The sequence below is a fragment of the Leucopleurus acutus genome (assembly GCF_964270905.1).
Source record: "Leucopleurus acutus genome assembly, chromosome: 1".
Lineage (NCBI taxonomy): Eukaryota > Metazoa > Chordata > Mammalia > Artiodactyla > Delphinidae > Leucopleurus > Leucopleurus acutus.
The window spans coordinates 172,846,097-172,871,175 of NC_139142.1; the positions used below are offsets into that span (position 1 = coordinate 172,846,097).

At 37.9% G+C, this 25,079-nt stretch overlaps 1 protein-coding gene and 1 pseudogene across 9 annotated transcripts in view; one reads left to right on the forward strand and one right to left on the reverse strand.

Moving 5' to 3' along the window:
* The window catches only part of TJP1 (tight junction protein 1), a gene marked incomplete at its 5' end in the record, with an annotated part of 254,955 nt that overhangs the window by 59,297 nt on the left and 170,579 nt on the right, over positions 1 to 25,079 (reverse strand). For all 8 annotated transcript variants that reach the window (XM_082851457.1, XM_082851456.1, XM_082851463.1 and 5 more), the window contains 2 exons: positions 5,070 to 5,172; positions 5,857 to 5,981. In XM_082851457.1, the coding sequence (XP_082707583.1) occupies positions 5,070 to 5,172; positions 5,857 to 5,981 (228 nt within the window). The remainder of the gene's footprint in view (positions 1 to 5,069; positions 5,173 to 5,856; positions 5,982 to 25,079) is intronic.
* On the forward strand, positions 6,677 to 7,629 carry LOC309969727 (large ribosomal subunit protein uL23-like; annotated as a pseudogene). Its single transcript has one exon. The product of its transcript is annotated as a large ribosomal subunit protein uL23-like (transcript).

The following is a 25,079-nucleotide window of genomic DNA, read 5'->3' on the forward strand; positions in this document are numbered from 1 at the left end:
TGAGGGCAATCAAAAGTGCAAATTGGGGCTTCCCTGGTGGCACAGTGGTTGAGAATCTGCCTGCCAAGGCAGGGGACACAGGTTCGATCCCTAGTCCGGGAAGATCCCACATGCCGCAGAGCAACTAAGCCCGCGTGCCACAACTACTGAGCCTGCGCTCTAGAGCCCGCGAGCCACAACTACTGAAGCCGGCGTGTCTAAAGCCTGTGCTCCGCAACGAGTGATGCCACCGCAATGAGAAGCCTGCGCACCACAATGAAGAGTAGCCCCCGCAACCAGAGAAAGACCACGCACAGCAACAAAGACCCAATGCAGTCAAAAATAAAATTTTTTTTTTTTAAAGTGCAGACTTCCCTTCATAAGATAAATAAGTACTAAGGACATAATGTACAACATGGTAAATATAATTAAAGTTGCTAAGAGAGTAAATCCTAAGAGTTCTCATCACAAGGAAAAAATGTTTTTTTCTATTTCTTTAACTTTGTATCTATATGAGATGATGGATGTCACAATTTCATGAAGTCAAATCACCATGCTGCACACCTTAAACTTACACAGTGCCGTATGTCAACTGTATCTCAGTAAGGTGGGGGGAAGTTACTTTCTCTTGACCCGTTGGTCCTGTGCCAGGTCAAACCCTGTCCTGTATTATCTTCCCCTTCAGATGGCTGCATCCCCACACCGGCTGGTTAGGTTCTCCTCTATAAATTCATTTTACTTGAAAGAATTCTTTCATTTATTCAGCAATCCTTTCATCTACCTCTTGTTGCCTCAAATTCCATGGAATGTGCTAACACAGGTATCCCGAAACCGTTCTCTGAGATGCCAGTCACTAGGCCTGATTTATAGAGATCAGTGCCACTTCACATCCCCACTCCCACATGCTTTCAGTGTCTCATTTATTTGGTCTTCCTTCCTGGTCTCAGACAATTCAATCCTCTTCCTGCATGAACAACACCCTTTCAGAGGGGCTTATTCTCATCCCACCCCACCTCCAAGACCTTTCCTCATCAATTACCACCCCCCTGCAAGCCAGATACCAACAACTATAATCTCTCCCTATTTACCTCCAGTCTGTCCTCTGCCTACTAATCTGCAAACTCATCTTTGATTCCCATCTCGCTACTCATTTCCAAGCTATCATCTTTTCTCTTCCTTTTGTGACTCACTTTCTTCAAAGGGCTGCTCCACACTTAATACCGCAGCTTCTTACCACCAAGAGTGATCAGAGAAGGCCTCTCTGAGGACACATCGAAGCTAAAGGTCAACAAGCAGCAAGAGGCCAGCATGTGGAAAGGACAGGCAGCCAAGGCCCTGTTATGAATGAAGAAAAGGCTGCCTGCCTTGTTACTCTTGGTGCCTCATGGCTGAGGCCCTTCTCGGGCAACATTTACTGTAAAGCACCCCTCACTGCCTCCCTGAGTCTTACTCTCACCTCTATTTCCATCTCCAACATGTTGTATTAGAAGCAATTCTTTGTGTTAGCACTTCGATCTTCAATCGCTCCCTAGTAAGGTATAAACAAAATAACCAGTTGAGTCCTCAAAGCTTTCCCCGTCACTCCCCTAAGAGAGTGAGCACCACCTGTCTGAAATCTGCACCTGAAGCACCCTCCATCTCAGATGATTTGCATGATGGCTGTGACTGTGTGTACCCATCAAGCCTACTGAAATTCAAGTTCCCTGAGGAGAAGGTCCTGGCCAGGTCATTTTAACTGTACCTGTAATGAAGTATTTGCACGTAGTAAGTGTTTAACTCATTGAAAAATATCCAATCCTGCTATGATTCCCCATTTATATTATGAGTTAAGTACTATAAACCCACTCAGGCTTGGTAATCATACTTGATTTTAACACTGAAAATTGTGAAACAAAAATTTTGGGAAAAAATGCCTACTTCAAAACAGGTCAGCTGAATTAAACGTTCAAATATAAAACAAAACAATGAAATTATGTAAGTACTAGAATAAAATATAAGATATATGTTTTTATAACTCTGGTAAGGTAAAGACTTTTGTAAGCATGACACCAAAGGCAGAGCCAATCAAGTGAAAGTCTGACAGATATGACAGGATAAAAATGAAAACATTCCCATGATGATGAAATAAAATGATATAAAAGCAAACAAAAAAAACACTGTAAACAACTTACACACACTCACAAAGAAAATGGAAAAACAATATATGCAGTGTATACCACAAAAGGATAATCATCTTAATACACACAACACTAGTGTGACAGTCATCAACATAAGAATAGGAACAGGCAAAGAACCATAACGGGAAGTATACATACCAGGTGAAGATCAAACCCACTTGTAATTTGAAATACTATGTTTAGTCCATCAGTTTGGCAGAGATGTAAGCGTTGATGAAATTGTACTCTCTCAGTAGCTTATTGGTTTTCTAATGGGCAAATTGGCAATCCATGTATCAAAAGTCGTTCATGTCATCTGACTCTAAAAAGCTACTCCTAAGAAGTTATTCTTAAAAAGTAACTGAACAAGTAGATAGAAATACGATGATTTTTATTATTTTTAAAATAATAAAGATTATTTAAAAAATAATCTTATTAAAAATAATTTTAATAAGATTATTTTAAAATAATCTTAATTTTTAAAAAAATACTTGTGGAAACTGGACATTGAAATGCCCATCAGTGAATGCATTGAGGAAGTGTGCACACACACTGAAATGCTATGCAGCCATGTGGGTAAATACTAAAGTGTTCAGAGTTTATCTCTAGGAAGGTGTTTTCGCCCATTCGCTTCATAATGCTTTTTTAGTATGTTCAGAATTTTAGTAAAAACTACACATGTTCACTATGTTATAAACAATCTTTTACTATCTTCTCTTCACCTACTGTTAAACAAAATTAAGCACATTTATGGTAGTTATATTATCAAAGGAGTTCTAACATTTTAATTCAACGGAAAAGAAATTTATTGAGCCTAATGCCCAAGGGATCTTAGTTTATGGGAAGATATAAACTAAGAACCATCAAAATATAAGAGCCCAGGGCCGGGGAGGGAAGGAGCTAGCTACTCAGAACTGGGGGGAAAAAAAACATATATAGTGACCTGAGGTTCTGGTTATGGCAGGAGATGAGTTAAGGAAGACATCCTACAATGAAAGGCCACATTTTAAGACACTACGGTTTTATTCTCAATGATGAAAACTTAGCGTATGTTGATGACGTAACCCACTCTCTTCAGACGCAGGAATGAACAGCTACCCTCTGCTGACTGAACATGCTTCCACCCAACCCTCCTACAGCTTCTCCCTGAAGAGCAAACTACTTGCCCAACCTTCCTGAGTTCCACCTTTCCAAATGATGTAGCGAAGCACAGTGAGAGGAAAACTCATCCTTCTTACATGTGCTATTTCAAATACATAACAGGTTTTGGACTGTTTCTTACAAAATCATTTCTATGGTTAGAAAAGTCTGAAGTGTAGGAGTACAACTTTCTTGGTTGTATTATTGATGTGGGGCATGTGTACTAAACATTTTGCATGGAAAAACACAACAGTTCAATATTCCAAAGAATGAAGCTGGAGCTATGGGTGAAGCTCACAACCTCAGACACAGGGAGAAAAATCCAATTTACCTATGGTGCTCACCTTGGAATATGCAGTGACTCATCTGAAGAACACTTATTCAATTTATAAAAACCAACAAATATAAAAATTAGCAATTTGCTTCTGTAAATGCTACAATCTCATGTTATAAAAACTGTTTAAAAATTGTACCATCAACTAGCCAGTCTGTACACGAACTGCAATTTAAAACAACACTAGAGTTCCAAATGTAAAAATACAGTTACAACAAAAAGCTGTGAAAACACATGCACAGTAGAAGATGCCTGTCATCTGGAATGCAGTAACTAAACTCTGGGTCTACTGCCACATGAGAAAACTCACTTAACCAGCAAGGACACTGGTGCGGAGATGAGCCATACGGCACAGCAGCCTACACAATGTGAGAGGGCCTCCAACTGTGGGTATACAGTCTCAGGAAATACCCCTTCTGGCTCTCACCATAGCTCCCAGAGGTCAAAACACCATGCAGGCCTCCTCACTCCAGCCCTCTCCTTTCTGTTGGGTCCACTGTGGCTCTGACTGTCTGCTGCAAAGTAGAAAGGTTCTCAGTGGACAAGGCAGGACAAACCATGTAGCCGCCAGCCTCTTCCTCCTACTCTATACACCTGAGTTAACGCCTCAAGCGGTACCTTAATTAGGCCTTTCAGAGTCTAGATAAGGCAGAAACAGGGGCAGCAAAGTGGTTAACGTGCTCCTCTATGCATTGATAGATATACGTATATATATATATTTTTTTGGCCTCATGGCATGTGGGATCCTAGTTCCCCGACCAGGGATCAAACCTGTGATTCCTGCAGTGGAAGCACAGAGTACTAATCGCTGGACCGCCAGGGAAGTCCCTATGTAGATACAATTTTACGTAGGATTTTAACGTTAAATCCATTCTCTGCTACATGTGCCTAGTTTTAAATGAAACAGAAGAGTCTAGCAATACACTAAAAAACATATGAACCCTGAACAACTCTATAAAACAAAAAACAGAAAAAAAACAAAACACACAGAACAACCAAAAAAATAAACCCTTACCACTCTCTCTTTCCTCAAACTATATCGCAGTAACAAAGTAGCAACAATATACGTGTTCAAGGGACAACATAAAATTTGTCCACTGAACAAAACCTATAACAGAAAATACTTTAAACTGATTATACGCCAAGATTCAGTCTAATGTAAGTATTTTTTTAAAGAGGAAGCATTAAGCCATAAAGAGGTAACCATTCAACCAGGAGCTCCTTCCTTTCTTTTTCAATCAAAAAAAAATCCTGGTATCTGAGCTTTGAGAAAATACACACCAGTGACAAAACATACCACCGGTATTAGAAGAAAGAAACATTCTTACTTGTAAACAACTAACTTTAGAACTACTGTTCCAGATTTTATTTTCTTAAATGGGAAGAATGAATTCAAACACCAAAAACATACCAACAGTAAAGTTGGTATCTTTATAAAATTAAAGGTAAAAAACACTTACAATTTTTGCATTTTTTCCACTTTTCCTTAGTTGCTGAACAGCAAAAGCATGTTCAACATTATCCATTGAAACGCCATTAACCATCGCGACTCGGTCATTTTCCCTAAGGAAAAAAAGTGACCAAAATAATAACAAGTTAGACGAAACCATACAAATAAGTTTATAAAGATATTTTTAAGATAGGATCTTTAAAAAAGATATTCTAATTATGGGCTAATTAACCTGTCTTCAGATCAATGATAAAATAATGTCCAGCTATTTAATTTTCAAATCCCCCACAAAAAATGTTTAGCACTTGTAACTAACCACAGGTCATTAATTTTTTAACTATTAACACAATGTTTCCCAAAAGGACTGAACAGGTACCACAATACACATAATGACTTCTGGTGGTACAGTTACAGGCATTCAATGATACTAAGTCATAAGGCTGGAAAAAGTTATTCCTTCTTTAAAGAGAAAGTCTTTCTCCTTCTAATTTTCTTTCAGTCCTCTACTCATACTCTCATTTTTTTGCTAGTGTACCTTTTGCCTCTCTTTTATCTTGCTAATCTTCTTGTTGAACAAAAACACTAAGACTCAGGGTGAGAGGCTCCTGAAGGCTAGATTCTACCCCAAACTGAGTAACAAGTTTTCTTTTCACTATCTTTATTTTTTACAGTGACCTTCTATTTAAGTTAAGTGATACTAGCTTCCCATATATGACAGAGATAAGCATAAACGTATATTAATTTAGAAAAATCACTAGCATGACATGCCAATGGCTGAGGGTAGGAAACATGCTTACTGCAGCTGCCCTTCTGCGGGTCCTCCTTTAAGCACATCTGAAATCACTATCGAGGTTTCCCCACTCTGGAAATGAGGATTATCTCTTCCACCAGATATTGCAATTCCAAATCCAAATCCAGGAGCCTAAAGTAACAATTATAGTAAAATGTTATGATGTCATACTCTACAATCTAAAAAAGTTCAAATATAAAAATTACAATCCTATTACAAAATGCTCACTCACTTGTATGGAAACACATCAGAATGACCTATCCTGGTATGGGAATGCAGGCTTTAATAAATTTAATGCTGGGCATAACAGAATATCGAAAACTGTCAATTACATGAATGTTCTTTAAGAACTAAAACACATTTAAAAATTCTGAACACTGAAATCCTGAATTCATTTTTGCTTATCAGAAGGGTTCCTGAGGGAATTGGCAGTGCCCCCCACCCCCCCCCCCAGCCGTGATCATCACAAACACTGGCAACTGATTTGCAGAATGACAGATTTAATGAGCATATAAACCGGGTGCCATTTTATATAATAAAATATCAACAGCTGTGAAAATCAACTTCCTTCACTTACCGTAAAAATCTCTACTGAAGTAATACACTATAATGTCTTATACACACTGCATACAATAGAAAGTATACATTAATCATATCAAGCATTTTTTAATTACGTACATTGTTAATTAAACAAAATCATAATTAATTATATACTTCTAAATGAGCTGAGAATCTTTACCATGGTGACTAAGGACAGCCCAGCACAGAAACAATCAAAATACTACCAAGTTATTTAAAAATTACCTAATCTCGCTTTTTTCACGAAGATGGCGCCAAAGGTGAAGAAGGAAGCCCCTGCCCCTCCCAAAGCCGAAGCCAAAGCAAAGGCTTTGAAGGCCAAGAAAGCAGTGCTGAAAGGCGTACACAGCCACAAAAAAGAAGATGTGGACGTCACCCACCTTCCGACGGCCCAAAACACTGCGGCTCAGGAGGCAGCCCACATATCCTCGGAAGAGCGCCCCTAGGAGAAACAAGCTTGACCACTATGCCATCATCAAGTTCCCCCTCACCACCGAGTCAGCCATGAAGAAGACAGAAGACAGCACCACACTAGTGTTCACTGTGGATGTCAAGGCCAACAAGCATCAGATTAAACAGGCCGTGAAGAAGCTCTATGACACTGACGTGGCTAAGGTCAACACCCTGATCAGGCCTGATGGAGAGAAGAAGGCATATGTTCGACTGGCTCCTGACTATGATTCTTTGGATGTTGCCAACAAAATTGGGATCACCTAAACTGAGTCCAGCTGGCTAATTCTAAATATAGAAGTTTTCACTCTAAAAAAATAATTAAATAAAAATAAATAAAAATAAAAATTACCTAATCTCAAAGAAATCCACACCACTCCCTAGAAAGGAAATGAAGTATTCAGAGTAGTCTAAAAGAAACAGCCAATATTCTCCTAGGGCTCCAGAATCAAAAAATCAGAGGCTATGTTTTCATATAACGTTGTACTACACTATGCTCTACAATCCAAACCACCTGAGGACAAAGGTAACAACTTCCTTCCACTACTGTCCCATCCACAAAGACCACGCCCACCATGGACAGGGGATACATCATGACCTCCCCTTCTACCCCAAAGTCTACTGAAATAGCCAAAGAAGAAGAAAAGAAAAAAACTCTTATTAAAAAAGAATAAACACCAGCAATTCCACGCCTAGGTATATACCAAAAAGAAATGAAAACGTGTGCAGAGATTTATACCCATACACAGCAGCATTTATTAATAGCCAAAAACTGCAAACAACCCAAATGTCTATCCACTGATGAATGGATAAATAAAATATGGTATATCCATTAAATGAATTATCTGCAATAGAAAGGAGTGAAGTACTGATACATGCTACAAAATGGGGAACACAGAAAACATGATGCTATCTAAAAGAAGCCAACCATAAAAGACCACACACATACCATTCCTCTTAGATGAAACGTTCAGAAAAGACCAATCTGTATGAAACAGAAAATAGACTGGTGATTGTCGACGGCCAGGGTGTGGAAAGGGATGGAGACATTGGGGAGGGATGGTTTATGAGTAACATTATTCTTTTTCGGGTGATGGAATGCTTAAAAAGTGACTCTGGTGATGGTCTTACAGATCTGTGAATATACTAAAAATCACTAAATTGTACATTTAAATGGTGAATTGTATGGTCTGTGAATTATACTGCAATAAAGCTAATACCCCCCAGAAAAGGTTAATGTGAAAAAACAAATAAACAGGAAAACATCTGGGTGGCAGAAGATAATGGCAACTGCCTGAATCTGTGTCTCCAAAATAATACAAAACAGATCACTACACAAAACCATAGCCTTAATATAGCTCAAAACCAGAGAATATGCAAATCTCAAAATAGCTAGAAGTAGGCCTAAAATTTCAAAAATAAAGAAATGATTAGAAAGAAAACTATTAGCACATAATTAGAAAACTTAAGAGACTACAGAACAAGTTCAAATAAATTTGAAAACTTAGATAAAACAGATAATTTTATAGGGAAATACAGATTATTGAAATTGACTCTATTAGAAATAAAGACTTAAGCAACCCCATCGCTGAAGAGGAAACAGAGATAGTTATGAGAGAATTATCCCACAAAAAACACCAGGCACAGATGATTTCACAGGGAATTCTACCAAAACATCAATATCCAGATAGCCTCAATGCTCCATAAATTGTTCCAGAGCATCCTAAAATGAAGGAAAGCTTCTAACTCTTTTCAAGAAGCAATTATAATATTGATATCTAAATCTGATCATCACTATCCACAATAAAGACAGGGCTTCCCTGGTGGCACAGTGGTTAAGAACCCACCTGCCAATGCAGGGGACACGGGTTCGAGCCCTGGTCTGGGAAGATCTCACATGCCACGGAGCAACTAAGCCCGTGCACCACAACTACTGAGCCTGTGCTCTAGAGCCCACACACCGTAACTACTGAAGACCGCACGCCTAGAGCCCATGCTCCGCAACAAGAGAAGCCACCACAATGAGAAGCCCAAGCACCGCAACAAGAGTAGCCCCTGCTTACTGCAACTAGAGAAAGCCCACACGCAGCAACAAAGACCCATCACAGCCAAAAATTTAAAAAAACAAATTAATTAATTTTAAAAAGACAGAGCCCCCCTCCAAATACTAAAGCCTAACATCATTTATAAAGGCCAACACCATACAAATATTCCATGACAAGGTGATTTATTTCCAAGACTGTTGTATTAGGAAAGCCACTATATAGGAGACCCTATTAATAAACGTAGAGAAAAAAATTCAGAGATTATATCCATAGACCCTGGAAAGGCCTTTGACAAAATCCAACATTCACGACCAAGGGAAAGAAAAATTCAAGAAAATACTTTCAATCTGTTTTAATATTTCATTTTATGTTAAAGTACATGAAGAACCTTACCCACACACATAGTTGAAAAGGAGAAGAGTGATTTTAGTAAACCTTTTAGATGATTATGGATACTCCTGTTTGATTTTATACCGGTAAGTGATAGTTTCTTAATGGGTGGCTACAATGTGCAACCTAAAACCGTATCAGTGGACTTTTTGTACTTACTCTGTTACATGAATACCCATCCACTGGCCTATTTTGCACTTTGAATGGATTATTTTATCCAATGTGATTTTATAATACATTTCTTGGTCATTTGGAAAATATTTAGGTAAATCTTTCAAATGATGACACATTTCACTATACAATATTTTTTAAAAATCATACTTTAATTAATATCACCACCAAGGCAATCAAAGTCTTTAAGTAGTGAAAAGTACTGAGCTCATCTCATGGTGGCAGATAAATGTTTTCCAAATTTTAATTTCTGTTTTAAAATTCAATTTTCTTCATTGGCAACAACTATTATCAGAGTTGTTTTCCTTGAAGCAACAGGTACTCATCACTTGAGAAAAATGTTTGTCAAATATTCCAGTCTGGATAACCATTCCTTCAAGTAAAAGTGGTGTTACACACACAAATACACAGCTGGTTGAGCTTCCAATTCAAACAATCATGCAAGTACTTCAGTATAAAGCAGAAATACCTTATGCATATTTCCCATTTCAATATACAGATTATTTGTTAAATGTCTATTCAAAAGCTGACATGTGGTAAAATTAGTAATTTTTACTGCTTTGAGTTATTCTGCAGCAAAACTGGGATTGTTCTTACAAACTCTGAGTAAGTCCAGGAACTATTAGGATGGTTTGGGGCTATGAGGCCAGTTTTACCTCATACCACTGCTTTTGTACCTTCACTACAACTATCAACACAGTGAAAAAGACAAATAACATTTCTGTGCTGTTATGAAAATAGTTCGTCCTAAGCATAAAAAGATTTCAGAGGTCTTTTGGGGTCCTCAGCCCATACATTGATATTAAAAACCACTGAAAAAAGAAGAAAACCAAAAAAAACCCAAAACAAACAAACAAAAAACCCAACGAAGCAATTTACAAAAGATATGAAATGTTAAAACTCATAAGAAACGCAAATTAAAACCGCACAGAGAATGGTAAAAATTAAAGTACAACAACACATTTTGTTGAGGCGGCTGTAGAAAAATAGGCACCACTGCTAATGGGCATGCAAACTGCTACAATTCTTTAGGAGAGGAATTTGGCAATCCTAACAAAATTACAAAAGCATTTATGTATGTATGTATGTATGTATGCATTTACTTATCTGTATTTTTGGCTGCGTCTTAGTTGTGGCACGCGGGCTCCAGAGCGTGGGCTCTGTTGTTGTGGCACACGGGCTCTCTAGTTGTGGCACAGGGGCTCAAGCAGTTGCGGCACAGCCTGTGGGATCTTAGTTCCCCGACTAGGGATCAAACCCAACCCATGTCCCGTGCGTTGGAAGGTGGCTACTTAACCAATGGGCCACCAGGGAAGTCCTCAAAAGCACTTTATCTTTCAACAGAGTGAACCAGTTTCTAGCAATGTACACTGAAGATTACATATACAGCTCCAAAAATAAGAAAATACATATGTACATAGTTATTCACTGCAGATTGTAACTGCAAATACTGGAAAAAACCTAAAACACCCAAGGGTTACCTCCAAGGCAGTTTGGGGAGGGGTGTGTTATTCTCTGGCTCTTTTTCCGTCCTTGGAGGAGGCTAGCACTAATCTTTTATTCTGTATACTTTTAAACTGTGCATTTATATCTTGCTTGGTAATTCTTTTATTTAAAAATTAAAAACATAATACAAAAATATTAAAGAAATGCCAAAAACATAAGGACCTTTCAATAAGGAAGGCGGAGGTGAGTAGATACTTCCTAAGATTTGCTTGTGAACAAGTAAGTACAGTCTTGGCTGCATGAGCCAGGCATCAAACCCAGGCAGAACATACTGCTTCCATGCAGTGCCAGCACTCTGTGGGGCATGTCATCCTGCTGGATCAGCGCTGGCTGCAGTTCATTTAATGACTACCCAGGAAGTCTGTGATTCCCAACCCTGTCTACAGATGAAAATCATTTGGGATCAGTCTCAAAACTGCTTGATGATTTCCAAACCCCCCACCCCACAACCATTAAATAAAACTGGAGGAGGGCAGATGGCAGGCGTTTAAAAAAAAAAAAATCTCCTAAGTGATTCTAATGGGCAGCCAGGGCTGAGAACCCTAGCCTTAAAAGCTTTGTGAATTTAAGACCAGGGTGATCATCAAAAACTATAAAAGGTTCGACTATCTCACACCTTCCCTTCCCTCTCAGGGAAGGTTTCTCTCCGAAACCTTTTTAGGCTTAGATCTCCACACGGTCCCATTTTTGGCCTTTTCAACAGATTTCTTACCTCCACTGCACTACAATTTACCCTCCATCGTGTTCAAAGGATTATTATTCTAAAACAAACCCAATTCTGTCATTCCATTGCCCAGAGGTCCAAGTTCCTTAACATGCAATATCCTGAAATGCAACGCCAACTTGCTTCCCAGCACCCCAGTCTTTACCCTAAACACACTTAACTACTGACCCCTGCTTAACCATGCCATGCATCATCAAGTTCCAAGCTTTCACATTTCTTCTCTGCCTAGGACTCCTTTAGCATCACACCCTTCAACATCCAGGTTCAACGACACCTCCTTCATAAAACCAACCTAGCTTTTCACAGGCACAAGTGGCCCATCCTGTAGGCTCTCCGGCCACATAGACACACTTCTGCTACTTAACACACAGCACTGTAAATAGCCTGGGTATCAGAGGTTCGTTTGGGAGGGGTTTACATATTCTTCTACATATCCCACCTGAGTACAACCCTGCAAGGGCCTAACACAAAGTGGCTCATCAATGTTAGGGCACTAAAACAAGTATCTAGCTAATTATTCAATTTAATTTTAACTCAATTTCCCTTTATAGAGTTGTCTTTTAAAACTCACACTAATTTGAGCACTAAAACCTCATTAGCAGCCAGAGTACTAGCGTGGATTTGGAATTTCTTGAATTTCCAAATAAAAACAAGCAGGGCAACTATACAGCAAACCAAAAACCGTATATACAGCAAAAAAAAAAAAAAAACCCCACAGGCAACCAATGTACCCTCCTGAGGAAGCAGATGGGGATGAGCAACACCTATGAGACTTGTGTGTTCCCAAAACCTACTTGGAAAGAAAGCCACAAGGCATCTGACACACCTTAGACCTGAAGAACCTCCCAAATAACTAACAGGTATTTACTGGAAAGAACGGCAGGGCAATTTTAGAACAACAGCTGAAACTGGGAGGGATTTTGCCTCTCCAGTTGTCAGTGAGAGCAAGGAGCCTGCAGTAGGGCGTGAATGGGCTAGAGCAGTGTAACCCCTAGGAATTCTCAACACAGACCTGCCAGTGGATTCAGACTAGAGAGGGACAGGAACAGCAAAAGATGAAAGGGTACAAAAGGCATGAGCCTAGGAAATGTCAGAAAGCAGCAGTTACGTTTCTTTAGTGCATGCACACATACAAGAAAACTAAGCCAATTTCTAGAAGCTCAAGAAAGGTAATTTCCCATAAAATTGAGCAAAAAAGGGATTATGATCAAATCCCTTAGAAAATTACTATAGAACACAATGAGTAGCAGAATATCCCTACAGAAAATGAAAGCATGCCAAAAAGAGTACTCAAAAAAAGAAAAATAAAGGATCAAAACTGTTACTATTATAAAACAAGTGAAAAGGCATTACAAAAATACACAGGACATGAAAGAATATAAATAAGAATTTTAGACAATCACAGAAAGATAGACAAAATGAAAAGGCAGAGGACTTTGTACCAGATGAAGGAACAAGATAAAACACCATAAAAACAACTAAATGAAGTGGAGATAGGCAACCTTCCAGAAAAAGAATTCAGAATAATGACAGTGAAGATGATCCAGAACCTCAGAAAAAGACTGGTGGCAAAGATCGAGAAGATGCAAGAAATGTCTGACAAAGACCTAGAAGAATTAAAGAACAAACACCTGGAAGAATTAAAGAACAGAGATGAACAATACAATAACTGAAATGAAAAAAAAAGAAAGCTGGAGTAGCAATACTCATATCAGATAAAACAGACTTTAAAATAAAGAATGTTACAAGAAACAAGAAGGGACACTACATAATGATCAAGGGATCAATCCAAGAAGAAGATATAACAATTAAAAATATATATGCACCCAACATAGGAGCACCTCAATACATAAGGCAACTGCTAACAGCTATAAAAGAGGAAATCGACAGTAACACAATAATAGTGGGGGACTTTAAGACCTCACACCAATGGACAGATCATCCAAAATGAAAATAAATAAGGAAACAGAAGCTTTAAATGACACAGTAGACCAAATAGATTTAATTGATATTTATAGGATATTCCATCCAAAAACAGCAGATTACACTTTCTTCTCAAGTGCGCACGGAACATTCTCCAGGATAGATCACATCTTGGATCAAAAATCAAGTCTCAGTAAAGTTAAGAAAACTGAAATCATATCAAGCATCTTTTCTGACCACAACACTATGAGATTAGAAAAGAATTACAAGGGAAAAAAAACATAAAAAACACAAACACATGGAGGCTAAACAATACATTATTAAATAACAAAGAGATCACTGAAGAAATCAAAGAGAAAATCAAAAAATACCTCGAGACAAATGACAATGAAAACACGACAATCCACAACCTATGGGATGCAGCAAAAGCAGTTCTAAGAGGGAAGTTTATAGCTATACAAGCCTACCTCAAGAAACAAGAAACATCTCAAATAAACAACCTAACCCTACACTTAAAGGAACTAGAGAAAGAAAAACAAACAAAACCAAATTTAGCAGAAGGAAAGAAATCATAAAGATCAGATCAGAAATAAATGAAATAGAAACAAAGAAAACAAGAGCAAAGATCAATAAAACTAAAAGCTGGTTCTTTGAGAAGATAAACAAAATTGATAAACCTTTAGCCAGACTCATCAAGAAAAAGAGGGAGAGGACTCAAATCAATAAAATTAGAAATGAAAAAGGAAAAGTTACAACAGATTCTGCAGAAATACAAAGCATCCCAAGAGAGTACTACAAGCAACTCTATGCCAATAAAATGGACAACCTGGAAGAAATAGACAAATTCTTAGAAAGGTATAACCTTCCAAGACTGAACCAGGAAGAAATAGAAAATATGAACAGACCAATCACAAGTAATGAAATTGAAACCGTGATTAAAAATCTTCCAACAAACAAAAGTCCAGGACCAGATGTCTTCACAGATGAATTCTATCAAACATTTAGAGAAGAGCTAACACCCATTCTTCTCAAACTCTTCCAAAAAATTGCAGAGGAAGGAACACTCCCAAACTCATTCTATGAGGCCACCATCACACTTATACCAAAACCAGACAAAGATACCACAAAAAAAGAAAATTATAGACAAATATCACTGATGAATATAGACGCAAAACTTCTCAACAAAATACTAGCAAACAGGATCATATACCATGATCAAGGTGGATTTTATCCCAGGGATGCAAGGATTCTTCAATATATGCAAATCAATCAATGTGATACACCATATGAACAAACTGAAGAATAAAAACCATATGATCATCTCAATAGATGCAGAGAAAGCTTCTGACAAAATTCAACACCCATTTATGATAAAAACACTCCAGAAAGTGGGTATAGAGGGAACCTACCTCAACATAATAAAGGCCATATATGACAAACTCACAGCAAACATCATTCTCAATGGTGAAAAACTGAAATCATTTCCTCTAGATCAGGAACAAGACAAGGATGTCCACTCTCGCCACTATTATTCAACAGTTTTGGAAGTCTTACCCATGGCAATCAGAGAAGAAAAAGAAAGAAAAGCAATACAAATTGGAAAAGAAGAAGTAAAACTGTCACTGTTTGCAGATGACATGATACTATACATAGAGAATCCTGAAGATGCCACCAGAAAACTACTAGAGCTAATCAATGAATTTGGTAAAGTTGCAGGATACAAAATTAATGTACAGAAATCTCTTGCATTTCTATACACTAACAACAAAAGATTAGAAAGAGAAATTAAGGAAACAATCCCATTCACCATTGCAACAAAAAGAATAAAATACCTAGGAATAAACCTACCTAAGGAGGTAAACTACCTGTACTCAGAAAAATGTAACACACTGATGAAAGAAATCAAAGATGACACAAACAGATGGAGAGATATACCATGTTCTTGGACTGGAAGAATCAATATTGTGAAAATGACTATACTACCCAAAGCAATCCACAGATTCAATGCAATCCCTATCAAATTACCAGTGGCATTTTTTACAGAACTAGAACAAAAATCTTAAAATTTGTATGTAGACACAAAAGACCCCGAAGAGCCAAAGCAGTCTTGAGGAAAAAAATCAGAGCTGGAGGAATCAGACTCCCTGACTTCAGACTATACTACAAAGCTACAGTAATCAAGACAATATGGGGGCTTCCCTGGTGGCACAGTGGTTAAGAATCCACCTGCCATTGCAGGGGACACGGGTTCGAGCCCTGGTCCAGGAAGATCCCACATGCTAAGGAGCAACTAAGCCGATGCCCACCACAACTACAGAGCCTGCGCTCTAGAGCCCACGAGCCACAGCTACTGAGCCCGCACACCTCAAGCCCATGCTCCACAACAAGAGAAGCCACCGCAACGAGAAGCCCGTGCACTGCAATGAAGAGTGGACCCCACTCGCCACAACTAGAGAAAGCCCTCACGCAGCAATGAAGACCCAACGCAGCCATAAATAAATAAATTAAATTAAATTAAAAAATTAAAAAAATATATAATATGGTACTGGCAAATAAACAGAAATATAGATCAGTGGAACAGGATAGAAAGCCCAGAGATAAACCCATGCACCTATGGTCAACTAATCTATGACAAAGGAGGCAAGGATATACAATGGAGAAAAGACAGCCTCTTCAATAAGTGGTGCTGGGAAAATTGGACAGCTACATGTAAAAGAATGAAATTAGGACACTCCCTAACACCATATATAAAAATAAACTAAAAATGGATTAGAGACCTAAATGTAAGACTGGACACTATAAAACTCTTAGAGGAAAACATAGGAAGAACTCTCTTTGACATAAATCACAGCAAGATCCTTTTTGATCCACCTCCTAGAGTAACAGAAATAAAAACAAAAATAAACAAATGGGACCTAATGAAACTTCAAAGCTTTTGCAAAGCAAAGGAAACTACAAACAAGATGAAAAGACAACCCTCAGAATGGGAGAAAATATTTGCAAACGAATCAACGGACAAAGGATTAATCTCCAAAATATATAAACAGCTCATGCAGCTCAATATTAAAAAAACAAACAACCCAATCAAGAAATGGGGAGACCTAAATAGACATTTCTCCAAAGAAGACATACAGATGGCCAAGAAGCATGTGAAAAGCTGCTCAACATCACTAATTATTAAGAAATGCAAGTCTAAACTACAATGAGGTATCACCTCACACCAGTTAGAACGGGCATCATAAGAAAATCTACAAGCAACAAATGCTGGAGAGGGTGTGGAGAACAGGGAACCCTCTTGCACTGTTGGTGGGAATGTAAATTGATACAGCCACTATGGAGAACAGTATGGACATTCCTTAAAAAGCTAAAATAGAATTACCGTATGACCCAGCCATCCCACTACTGGGCATATACCCAGAGAAAACCAAAATTGAAAAAGACACATGCACCCCAATGTTCACTGCAGCACTATTTACAATAGCCAGGTCATGGAAACCACCTAAATGCCCATTAACAGACGAATGGATAAAGAAGATGTGGTACATATAGACAATGGAATATTACTCAGCCATAAAAAGGAATGAAATTGGGTCATTTGTAGAGACGTGGATGGATCTAGAGACTGTCATACAGAGTGAAGTAAGTCAGAAAGAGAAAAACAAATATCGTATATTAACGCATATATGTGGAATCTAATAAAATGGTACAGATAAACTGGTTTGCAGGGCAGAAATAGAGACACAGATGTAGAGAACAAACATATGGACAGCAAGGGGGGAAAGTGGTGGTGGTGGTGGTGGGATGAATTGGGAGATTGGGATTGACATGTATACACTAATATGTATAAACAGATAACTAATAACCTGATGTATAAAAAATAAAACTCAAAAACTCAAAAAATGAAAAAAAAAGAATTTTAAGAATTCAGAAATGAGGCTGACAGAATTCAAGAGTTAATTAGAAATTTTAAAAAGCCATTTTAGACAGGAACACAAATAAACATAATACCATGAAAGAAACAGAAAGTAAAAAAGATAAATCTTTTATAAAACAAAAAAGAAATGTTTCAGGAGATTTTTTAAAAAGGATTTGAGAGAAAATTACAAATAATGAAGACAGGCAAGAGATACAACATACGGATAGTAGGAATACCTGAAGACTAAATTGAAGTAGGAGAAAAAAAATAGTAAAACTAAAATTAAATAAAGAACTTTCCTGATATATGTATTTTATATATCCTTCCATATATTTATATATATAATTGAAACTGTATACTCAAAGGACACAAATCACTGTAGATACCTGAGAATATCAATTCAGAGGAAATGCCAAAATATATTCAAATAAAATGACTAGATTTTAAGGCAGAAGATTCTTTGGCATCTAGGCAAAAAGAGCTATAATTTTAAAAGAAATATAAATTAGATTATCATCACACTTGGGTAGCAACACATTATGCCAAAAATAACATCGTTAAGATACTCAAGGGAAACAATGAGCCATGGATTTTATATCCAGTAAAGCTAATCTTCAAGTATAAAAGGGCACAGAAAAGCTAATAAACATATAAGAAAAACACAGGGAACACTGTTTTTCATGATCCTTTCCTAATAGAAAATAACTTTCTGACAATCAAAATGACAAGAGGCACATGGAAAGGACTGGTGATAAGCATTAAATATACACCTACTTACAGCATTAAATATACACCTACTTACAGGATTAAATGTGGATTAAAGGGAGAAAGGTTAAATTATATAATAGCTATATGGTCTACACAGAGTAAAACCATTTCTTTAAATGGGGAGAGGAACAGGATAGAATAGAGGAATAGTTAAAAAATTTTAACATTGTTTCCAGTAATCAAAATTGACAGTAGTAGAATTATTATTATTGAGGCAATCGTATGCTCTGTACTGGATTTACAAAAGACTAACATGGTGCTTTTCAGAGGGATTTTCAAAAGAAATGGAAAATAATCCATTTTTCTCATATATCTTTACCATAAGAAAATTGTAGGTGTGTCAAAATATAGTTGATTTTTATATGTTTACATGAGAAAATGTCCAAGATAATGGTTTTTATTATGGTGATGGGAGAAGTAGTTTAAAGCAGTATAATATGATCTCATTGACCTGTATGTGCACACACACACATGATTATAGCTTTTGGATGGAATTAAATGCATCAAAGAATTTTACTTTCATCATATTTTGTCCTTTCGACATCACAGGCAGCCATAAGCAACAATAATATGTATTTCTACCTGTGCCTGGTAGTGAAACTGAGTTTATGATAAACAAGAGGCCTGGAATCTGTTCAGTTATTTGCCCAGTTTCACTGGACACTAGCCATGCCCATTCCTTTACATTTCATTGTAACTGCTTTTGCACTGAGTACTTGCAACAGGGAACATATGGTCAACAAAGCTGAAACTATTTACTATCTGACCTTTTACAGAAAAGGTTTGCCCACTTATCTGTTATAGTATTTCTTGATTCCTTAAAAGATTTTTTACAAAGGGAAAAAAATTCCTGAAGGTTGACTGTTGATTCATTTGCAGAAATATAACTACATAATATGAATAACCTCTCCTCCAAAGATTTTTCTGTTTCCTTCAAATATGCCCAATTCTCTAGTTAAAGATTCTCCCCGCTGCCTTTTTTTCTCCTGTTTTTCATGCCAAATTTCTACAACCAACTAACTTAATTCTAACTTTTCTCACCTTATACAGTTTTACTCCTATAGTTTTTGAAGTTTGACTCCTCTCCCCTTCTTCTTCCAATCTACCCTCAACATTCTATGGAAACTGTTCTAGTCATGTGTTTTCACAGTGAACACGGCGATCAAAATTTTTTTTAAATGAATGGATCCAATTTTTTCAAATGGTTCCTCGGCAATCATTTGTTCAACTTCCTTTCTACAAATGAACTCAGAAGGCCTGGAATCCTATGTGCCACTCCACTACCTGCCAACTAGACCTTATGTAGGACTTCTCTGTGGACTTGGTCAGAGAGATTAGGATTTTATCACCTCTGGTAACATTTTAATTCTATGAGGTCCCAAGAGATCTGAAAGGCCTGTTCAAAATCAGTTACTGGTAAGCCCAAACTAGTTCAGAAGTCACAAGACCCCTACAGTTTTTCCACTGTACCTTGGTAGTTCTCAAAATGTTCTTTAAATGTCTACAACTGTTAGACTGGTTCTTTTTTACCTCTGCGTCTTTCATCAGCCCGTTGGTTACTCGCTCTTGTGGCTCTGTTTCCAAAATTATAGCTTTCATTTCTAATTCTTATTCCACTTTCCTATTCCCAGCTTCTTAAAGGACACCTCCAATTGCCCTTCTCCAAACTGTCATTTTCGCCAAAAAACTGACCTCACCACCAATGTTCTAAACTTAAAAAAAACAAACAGAAAAAAAAACAGACAAAAAGCCAAAATTCTGGCTCTTTCCTTAACAAGGTTACTACTTTTTATTAATTTTATTACATATATATGTAGTTTATGTGGTAGAATTACGAGTTCTGAATTTCAGATATTATATTCCATAAGTATTTCTAATATTTAAAATTAAATTTTACATGTAAGTGAAAAGAGCATTATATGATGAGTCCAGAGACCTGCGTTCAAGATGTACCTCTTTGGGACATTTCACTAGACCTTTCTGAGACTCAGTTTATTCCATGTGGTTATTAACCCCTATTTCACAGAGAATTAAATAAAATAAAGAATTTGAAACATTCATAATACACTCTATAAATGTACACAATGGCCTTCAACCAGATAAAACAAGCCTAGCTTAGCTTACATGCTTACCTTCTACCCACCATACACTTGCCTGGAGCTACAAAACAGATATGTAGGATTCCCCTTCCCTGGCCCCTTTTCTTAGAATAGCTTTATTGACATGTAAATTACCTATAGTAAATTCACTCTTCAAAATGTACAATTCTACGTTTTTCGTATGTTCAGAGTTGTGCAACCATCATCACAATCAACTGCATAAAATTTTCATCACCCTGAAATGAAATTCCCTACCCTTTAGCCATCATCCCTGAATTCCCACATCCTAAAAACCACTAATCTTTCTGTCTATTCACCTGTTCTGACCACTTCATATAAATGGAATTATACAATAATGGTCCTTTGTGACTGCCTTCTTCGAGTTAGGGTAACGTTTTCAAGGTTCATCCATGTCACGGCATGTATCAGTACTTCATTTCTTTTCACTGTTGAACAATATTCCATTATATGGATATACCACATTTTGCTTATTCATCATTCATCAGTTAATGGGCATGTGGGTTCTTTACACTTTCAGGCTATCATGAGTCATGCTGCTATGAACAACCATGTTTAATAAGTTATTATGTCGGTATTTGTCTCCACTTCTCTTGGGTATATGCCTACGAGTGGAACTGCTGGGCCATGTGGTAATTCTACATATGTTTACCTTTTGAGGAATACCTTACTTAGTGTACCACAGTTGGCTCCACCAGCCAACATCCACATCCTCATCAACACCTATTATTGCCTGCTTTTATGATTACAGCCATTCTAGAGGGTGTGACAGGGTATCTCACTGTCGTTTTTGACATATATTTCCCTGATGGTCAGTACTGTTGAGCATCTTTTCATATGTTTACTAAACAGTTCTGTATCATCTTTGGAGAAATGTTTTTCAAATCTTCAGTCCATTTAAAAAACTGAATTATTTGCTTTTTTACTACTAAATTTCTATATTCTGGATACAAGTCCCTTATCAGATATGTAACTTGCAAATACTTTCTCATTCTGTGGGTTATCCTTTCACTTTCTTATTGAGAGTTTCTTGGTTTCCTTTGAAACACAAAAGTTTTAAATTTTGATGTGGTCCAATTTTACCTGTTTTCTCTTCTGTTGCTTTTATTTTCAAGATTGTATCTAAGAAACCATTGCCCAACCCAAGGTCATAAAGATTTATTCCTGTGTTTTCTTCTAAAAGTTTTACAGTTTTAGCACTTACATTTAGGTCTATGATCCATCTTAGGTTAATTTTTGTTCTTGGTGTGAAGTAGGAGTCAAAATTCATTACTTTCCACGCTGTTGACCAGTTGTCCCAGTACCATCAGTTAAGAATACTCTTTCCCTCACTGCATTGTCTTGGCACCCTTGTTCCAAGTTTACTTCCTACTGAATCCCCTCCCTATTTGAAACACTTAGCTGCTTGCCCTTAGATGATCTCTTGACTAGATTCCTTGCTTTCAACATACTTTCACCATTTGATTTTTTTTTTTTTTTTAGTTTTAGGTGTACAACATATTGTTTAGTATAGTTGATTTATAATACAATATTAGTTTCAGGTATACAACATAGTGATACAAGTTTTTATAGATTATACTCCTTTTATAGTTACTATAAAATATTGGCTATATTCCCCTGTCCTATATAATATATCCCTGTAGCTTATTTATTTTATAAATAGTAGTTTGTATCTCTTAACCCCCTACCCCTATCCTGAACCTCCCCCCTTCCCTCTCCCCACTGGTAACTACTAGTTTGTTCTCTATATCTGTGAGTCTGTTTCTTTTTTGTTATATTCACTAGTTTATTTTTTTAAATTCTGCATATCCATGATAACATACATTGTCTTTTTCTGTCTAATAAGCATAATACCCTCTAGGTCCACCCATGTTGCTGCAAATGACCTTATTTTATTCTTCTATATGGCTGAGTAATATTCCATTATATATATATGTACCACATCTTCTTTATCCATTCATCTGTTGATCAACACTTAGGTTGCTTTCATATCTTGGTTATTGTAAATAATGCTGCTATGAACACTGGGGTGCATGTATCTTTACAAATTAGTGTTTTTGTTTTCTTCGAATATATACCCAGAAGTGGAACTGCTTGATCATATGGCAGTTCTATTTTTAGTTTTTTGAGGAACCTCCATACTCTTTTCCATAGTGCCTGCCCTAATTTACATTCTCACCAGTGTACTAGGGTTCCCGTATTTCTCCACATCCTCACCAACACTTGTTATTTGCAGACTTTTTGATGATAGCCATTCTGAGGGGTCCAAGGAGTCCTGGGGCTGGTGTCACACGGTGGGTGGGGATGGGGCCCAGGGGATCCCGGGGCTGATGCCCACCCACCAGTGAGTGAAGCCAGGTTCTAGGGCTAGTATTGGCCAACTGGTGGGCAAAGGCAGGTCCTGGGGTCTCTGGCTGCAGAGCCCAGGAGTCCCAGAGCTGGTGTGGAACCACTGGTGAATGGGGCTGAGGCCCAGGAGGTGCTGGGACTGGTGCATGCCCACTGGTGTGTGAAGCTGGCCCCAGGGCTAGTGCCAACTCACAAGTGGGTGAAGCCAGGTCCTAGGGTGTCTGGCTGCAGGGCCCTGTGGGTCCTGGTGCTGATGAGCTAGAGGGAGGGTTCCACAATGACTCTTGCCAGCACCAGTGTCCATGTGGTAGAATGAGCTCCCCTAATGTCTGCTGCCAATGTCTATGTTCCTCGGGTGCACTCCAGTTGTCTCCTGCCTCTCTAGGAGGCTCTCCAAGATCAGATGATGGGTCTGATACAGGTTCCTTTCAAATTACTGCTTCTGCCTTGGGTCCCAAAGGATGTGAAATTTTATGTGCAACCTTTAAGAGTGGAGTGTCTATTTCTCATAGTCCTCTGGGTCTTCAGAAAGTGAGCCCTGCTGGCCTTCAAAGCCAAACATTCTGGGGACACGTCTTCCCGGTGCAGGACCCCTGGGCTGGGGAGCCTGATGTGGGGCTCAGACCCCTCACTCCTTGGGGAGAACCTCTGCAATTGTAATTATCCTCCCATTTGTGGGTCGCCTACCTGGGGGTATGGATCTTGACCATGACTCCACCCATCCTACCCATCTCACTGTGGTTCCTTCTTACTATCTTTAGCTGTAGATCTTTATGCCTCCAGTCTTGCTCATCAATAATTGCTCCATAAACAGTTGTTAATTTTGGTGTACCGTGAAAAGAGGTGAGCTCAGGGTCTTCCTACTCTGCCATCTTGGCCAAGCCTCTAACTTCTCTCAACCCTTTAATTCTTTAATACAGAAATATTCACTTAATCTTTCATGTAATTTTTTTCAGAAAATAGAAAAATAGAGATGACCAACTCATTCCTGAGTATTCATTTCTCAGAGAATTATAAAAATATGTGCATTTTCTAAGGGAGAACATCTGAAACTAAAGAAAGTTGTGGGTATGTAATGGGTGGGAGGAGTGGAACACAAGACCCTCTGGATGCAACTACCATCTCAAGCTGCAGACCTGCACTTGCCAATACTACAGCCACTATACACACAACTACTGAGCACTTAAAATGTGGCTAGTCTTACCTGAAAGGTGCTGAAATTACAAGATGTACATCAGTTTTTTAAGACTCAGTATGGGTAAAAAAAGCAAAGTATGGTATACCAATTTTTAAATATTACATGTTGAAAATGACAACATTTTGGATATACTGAGTTAAATGAGATCTATCATAAAATTCACCCATATTTTACGTTTTTCAATGTGAAGACTAGGAAAATTTTAATTACATTGTGGTTTGCATTATATTGCTACTAGACAATGCTGCTATTTGATCTCCTAAGACTTTGTTGAATAGATTGGCCTCCTGTGAAAATAAGTTTTACTGGGCATAACTAAGTACACTAAGCCCTTATCTGGCAAGACACAATATCTGTAACTCCAGGTTATTGCCAAAAGCATATAGTCTCAAATTATCTCGGTCACTTACTACTATTCCAAAAGCTCATTTGGCTCACCTCAAGGAGAATAACTTTCTCTCATTCCTTTGTCAGCGTTTCTTAAAAATGTGATGCCAGAGGACATGGCCCTCCATTTCAAACATGCATTTTTAAACATACATATTACGGGTCCCATCCCAGACCAAACGAATCAGAATCTCTGGTAGTTGGGTATGATCCAGTTGATTCCTCTTTACAATAAACCTTGAGAGCTACTACTCTAGATCAGCCGTCAGCAAACTATGGCCTGCAGGCTAAATCCAGCTAGCTGCCCATTGTTGTAAATAAAGTTTTACTGGAATATAGCCACACCCATTTGTTAACCTACTCTCTACAGCTGCTTCTGCAATACAGCTACAGAGTTGAGAAGCTGTGACAGAGATTTATGGCCCGCAAGGCCTGAAGTATTTATTTATCATCTGGTTCTTTACAGCAAAAGTTTGCTGACAGTGCTCTAGACAGTCTAAATTTTATTCTGTAACAACTCAGAATACCAAAGGAAAGATACCTGAAAGTACAGTTCTGCAGCCTCGGAAAATGAAGTCAACTGAATTATGCTTTGGCATAAGTTTCTGGGCTTACAATGACAGGTCTATTTTTAAAAACCTTCAAAAACGATTCCTGGAGGGATGGTTGTTGAGGACTTCCATTCTGTCATAGTCCCTCTCTGATGA